General features: G+C 39.5%; 1 protein-coding gene across 1 annotated transcript in view; it reads left to right on the top strand.

The window, feature by feature from the left end:
* thbs4b (thrombospondin 4b) overlaps positions 1-6,000 on the top strand; it is a 61,590-nt gene that overhangs the window by 37,295 nt on the left and 18,295 nt on the right. Inside the window, exons 13-17 of the mRNA XM_061876632.1 lie at positions 428-535; positions 607-766; positions 3,886-4,004; positions 4,512-4,564; positions 4,649-4,842. Coding sequence (XP_061732616.1) covers positions 428-535; positions 607-766; positions 3,886-4,004; positions 4,512-4,564; positions 4,649-4,842 — 634 coding nt within the window. The remainder of the gene's footprint in view (positions 1-427; positions 536-606; positions 767-3,885; positions 4,005-4,511; positions 4,565-4,648; positions 4,843-6,000) is intronic.

Raw genomic sequence — 6,000 nt, forward strand, 5'->3', positions numbered from 1 at the left:
ATTTATTGATTTTTAAATGCGCCAGAAAATAACCCGTTTTGTACACTGTTGGTGTTTTTCAATGCTCAGTAGGGCGTAAATGTGTTTCTGTATAGTATTTCTCCAGCAATGGTCATGTGCTGACATAAATGATGTTTCTTTGAGAGGTAATCATTGAAGTCGGATATCACTGAAGGCCTAGGTGGGAAACACACGGCCCGTTACTGGTATCTGCCGATCTTATTCATGGATATGATTGGTATCGGAAACGGCAGAACAAAACCCTGATCAAAACATCTCTACCGTAAATCAGAACATTTTAACCGTCTGTTTGGTGTGAAAGAGTTAAATGACTGATAAAGATGCAGTTCACTAACTTCACCACAAGGTAGAGCAACTACACATCCATATACGATTTGGTCTACGAAGTTTGCCGATGTCTTGACAGGACAACTGCGTCTTCGTTCCAAACTCCGGCCAAGAGGACGCCGACAGAGACGGCCAAGGAGACGCCTGCGACGACGACGCGGATGGCGACGGCATCCTGAACGAGCAGGTCTTTTGTCAAGTTCGGATAGCAGAGCGAACCCAGGCAAACGCCTTTATTACTTTGTTGTGTCTTTTTAGGACAACTGCTGGTTAAGACCTAATTTGGATCAGAGGAACAGCGACAAGGACACGCACGGAGACGCCTGCGACAACTGCCGCATGGTGGAGAACCCCGACCAGAGGGACACAGATGGCGACGGCAAAGGGGACGCCTGCGATGACGACATGGACGGAGACGGTACGCAATAATAGTGACGCCAGTCTTGCATAAGCAGCATCATGCAACCCTACCACTACTATATTTAGGTCCGACATGTGTATAGTGACGCTCTGCATGCTTCCTCATGTCAGCACTAGATGCAGCATCCTAAAATGAGAGGAGGAAAAAAAAAGAATGTCTGGCCCCAAACTGAAAAAGGAGCTTCAATCGTTCACCAGTGTGATTACATCTAAAAACCCCCACAGGACTAAAAAAAAAAAAAAATTCTCTTTTGCTTCTCTTTGACCTTTATGCATTTATAGTGCTGATGCTGCCTCACTGAACGAATTTACTTGAAAAAAAAAAGAAAAAAAACATTCTTTAAGTGCAGAGCAACAGTGCGTCCTAGTGGTGCATTGACAAATAACAACCTTCGGTTTAAAGGAAAGAAAATGTATGCATTATTATCTAAAAATCAACATAACCTAACAAACCTAAAATACATTATAGTAATTATTTTTAAAGTGTTTGTAAATAATTTGCAATAATAAAAAACAATAATTCCTTACAGAAAAATGCAATGCATGAAAATACACACTAATTTATGTGATTAAATAATCTGATGTAAATCAGAATTAAAAATACTTTTTTAATCCCCAAGGGGAAATTAAGATTTTCAGCACAATCCCATTCAAGATCAGACAAACATTACAGGGAGACAGAACAGGATCGCTGATGGGTCTGCCAATTTCCGGTGCACCTTACAAAAAAGGTGAGAAACAGGTAAAAGCTGGGGGGGTAAGAAAAAAAAATTACATCTAAGCTTGGGCCCCAGAGAGGGGGTCCAGACTGAGGCAATCACCAAAGAACACAAATGACATTAAAGACATTAAAAGAGTAGAGCTTGTCGCGTTGTAAGCGCATTGTGATGCGTGTTGAGTCACCCCAAGATGCACGAGGACCAAGACAGGCAGGAATTGCAGGTAAGACTTGATTTAATATACAAAAATAAAAGAACACTGGTACAAAGGGCAAAAGAAAAGGCGTGCCGAACGCACAAGAAGCTAATGCTAACTAGTATCGAGTTCAAGAGTCCAAAATAGACGTGCCAAGCGCACGCGAAGCTAAGGCGAGACTTAGCAATAGTAAAGACATACAAGATATACCAACGTGATTGTTGCATGAGGCAAACAAACCAGACAGAACTGAGGTCGAAGGCAGGCTTAGATACTAAAGCAATAATCAAAACACCGGTGCGCGTCAGAAACTAGAGCAGGTGGAACGAATCAGAAACCACGGAGACAAGATAAATAAGGAAGTGCAAAAACTAAGAACAAGAAGAGTCCAAATGATCGGCAAAACACAAAAGGACTCAAAACCCAAAACAATATATGATCCGGGCGGCGGATCGTAACAGAGCTGATGCAATCAGCCAATTCTACGTACAACTACAAAAGTAATAACAACAACAACAAAAAAAAACATATGCACTGTGGTGGCCTCTGTGATGTTCCACAGCATCGTCTGCTGGGGTGGAAGGAGCACGGTCAGAGACTGGAGCAGACCCAACAAAGTAACCAAGAGAGCCGACTCCACCCTCGGCCGCCCACTAACTCTCGGCCAGTGTGCAGTCCACGGTGTCCGATACCTGCTCATTCAGCCAGGACACCGTAAAGAATTACAGTCCGAATAATGTCTAATTATAAGAGTATGTTATAATAGTCAATACAAATAAGATATGCATACATAAATGACATAAAAAGTAGAACAATTTAAAGGCCTACTGAAATGAGATTTTCTTATTTAAACGGGGATAGCAGGTCCATTCTATGTGTCATACTTGATCATTTCGCGATATTGCCATATTTTTGCTGAAAGTATTTAGTAGAGAACATCGACGATAAAGTTCACAACTTTTGGTGCTGATAAAAAAGCCTTGCCTTTTTACCGGAAGTCGCAGACGATGACGTCACAAGGGTGAGGGCTCCTCACATCCTCACATTGTTTTTAATGGGAGCCTCCAACAAAAAGAGCTATTCGGACCGAGAAAACAACAATTTCCCCATTAATTTGAGCGAAGATTAAAGATTTGTGGATGATGATATTGATAGCGAAGGATTACAAAAAATAAAATAAAATAAATAAAGTTAAAACAAAAAAGGCAATTGCATTTGGATGGATTCAGATGTTTTTAGACACATTTACTAGGATAATTCTGGGAAATCCCTTATCTTTCTATTATGTTGCTAGTGTTTTAGTGAGATTAAATAGTACCTGATAGTCGGAGGGGTGTGTCCACCGGTGTCTTGAGGCCAGTCTCTGAGGGAAGTCGACATCAGCTGCATGGACGGCACAAGCTCAGCTGATCTCTGGTAAGAGGCGACTTTTTAACCACAATTTTCTCACCGAAACCTGCCAATTGACATGTGGTCGGGATCCATGTTCGCTTGACTGCTCTGATCCATAGTAAAGCTTCACCTCCGGGAATTTTAAACAAGGAATCACCATGTGTTTGTGTGGCTAAAGGCTAAAGCTTACCAACTCCATCTTTCTACTTTGACTTCTCCATTATTAATTGAACAAATTGCAAAATATTCAGCAACACAGATGTCCAGAATACTGTTTAATTGCGTGATGAAAAGAGACGACTTTTAGCCGCAAATGGTGCTGCGCTAATATGTCCTGACAGTCCGTGACGTCACGCGCACGCGTCATCATTCCGCGACGTTTTCAACGAGAAACTCCGCGGGAAATTTAAAATTGCAATTTAGTAAACTAAAAAGGCCGTATTGGCATGTGTTGCAATGTTAATATTTCATCATTGATATATAAACTATCAGACTGCGTGGTCGGTAGTAGTGGGTTTCAGTAGGCCTTTAAATAATGTCATATAAAATAACATCAGTAGGTAAAGACACACTTTACCAAGTGGGTGCAATATGCAGAAGGAATAAAGAAGATATACAACATTTAAAAAGTCAAGTACAAAATATGAAAAATATCAGGGATAAAAAAAAAACGATATACTATTATACACTTAAATAGTATGGTTAATTTCTGTGGAAGGATGTTCTGGTTTAAAAGAAAAATAATTATTCAGAAGATAATTAAAACACAAATGATTGACTGATGGTGTGGGGGGGGGAGCGGGTCATCAGGCTTGAAGAACTTTCTGGACAACTGCCAGCTCGTCCAGAACCGAGACCAGTTGGACCGGGATGGAGACGGTGTGGGAGACGCCTGTGACAGCTGCCCGGACATCCCCAACCCAAACCAGGTTAATGGATAAGGAATAAGGACCTAACCCAAGTCCTTAAAGGCCATACAACAGGGGTAGGGAACCTATGGCTCTAGAGCCAGAGTTGGCTCTTTTGATGACCGCATCTGGCTCTCAGATAAATCTTAGCTGACATTGCTTAACACGATATGTACTGAATAATTATGCAGTTAATCACGATGTTAAAAATAACTTTCAACATATAAAACATTCTCAAGCATGTTAATCCATCCAACCGTTTTCTACCGCACCTGTTCAAGAAATAACAAAGTTATTAAAAATAATTAGAGACTTATTATACTCTAAAAATGTTGGTTTTAATAAAAAAATGCACACATGTAGTTGTATTCAGTGTTAAAAAAATATGATAGGGCTCTCAGGGAAATACGTTTTAAAATATTTGGCTTTCATGGCTCTCTCAGCCAAAAAGGTTCCCAACCCCTGCCATACAAGATCTATTTTTAATAATAATAGTAAAGCACTCTAACATAATTGATCTGCTTTCAGTCTGATGTGGACAACGATCTTGTGGGTGACTCCTGTGACACAAACCAGGACAGGTACCGAGCCTGTGATTAATGAATGAACATTTATTAACATTTATCATTGTTGCTAACAACATATTTATCCCCTCTCCCCTTCAGCGATGGAGATGGTCACCAGGACTCCAAGGATAATTGCCCCTACGTGATCAACAGCTCCCAGCTAGACAGCGACAAAGACGGGTTGGGAGACGAGTGCGACGACGACGACGACAATGACGGAATCCCCGATTCCATTCCGCCCGGCCCAGACAACTGCAGACTGGTTCCTAACCCTGACCAGACGGATGACAACAGTCAGTAGCAACGCAGTGAAATGTTCAATACATCCAATTTGGATTGTCACTATTTCAGCTTCGAGCTTTGTATAGCAGAATTCATCTCAATTTAAAGTTAATTTCTTCATTTTGGGTCTGATTTATGACTCATAGTGAGTCTCGGTAGAGAGTGAGACCTCCCAAGAAGATCTTTTTTGTGGTCATATAACAAATGTGATGAAGTTATTTAAGATGTCCACAAGGGCTGCAGTGGAATTATTGCATAAAAAAGCAATTACAGGCAGCGACTAAAAACTTGGGTTGAAAGTTTTCTACTTCCTCTTACTGTCTGTTTAAAGCTTTAAAATGTCATTTTAATATCCATGTATATATATATATATACGCATATACATACACATATATATAAACCACACATTTATATATATATACATATATATATATATAAATGCGTTAGGTAAGGAAAAAACACGGAGGCTATATCATCCCTACAAGCTTGTTTGCGTCAAGGGATTTTAAACCTAAACTTACATATATATATATATATATATATATATATATTTTTTTTTTTTTTTTTTTTTTTTTTTTTTATACACAAATGTTTGTATAATATACACATACATACGAACCCTGTTTCCATATGAGTTGGGAAATTGTGTTAGATGTAAATATAAACAGAATACAATGATTTGAAAATAATTTTCAACCCATATTCAGTTGAATATGCTACAAAGACAACATATTTGATGTTCAAACTGATAAACTTTTTTTTTCTTTGCAAATAATCATTATCTTTAGAATTTGATGCCCGCAACACATGACAAAGAAGTTGGGGAAAGGTGGCAATAAATACTGATAAAGTTGAGGAATGCTTATCAAACACTTATTTGGAACATCCCAGAGGTGTGCAGCCTAATTGGGAACAGGTGGGTGCCATGATTGGGTATAAAACATCTTCCTAAAAAATGCTCAGTCTTTCACAAGAAAGGATGGGGCGAGGTACACCCCTTTGTCCACAACTGTGTGAGCAAATAGTCAAACAATTTAAGAACAACGTTTCTCAAAGTGCAATTGCAAGACATTTAGGGATTTCAACATCTACGGTCCATAATATCATCAAAAGGTTCAAAGAATCTGGAGAAATCACTCCACGTAAGCGGCATGGCCGAAAACCAACAT

The sequence above is a fragment of the Nerophis ophidion genome, linkage group LG17 (assembly GCF_033978795.1).
Source record: "Nerophis ophidion isolate RoL-2023_Sa linkage group LG17, RoL_Noph_v1.0, whole genome shotgun sequence".
In the NCBI taxonomy this organism is placed as follows: Eukaryota; Metazoa; Chordata; class Actinopteri; order Syngnathiformes; family Syngnathidae; genus Nerophis; species Nerophis ophidion.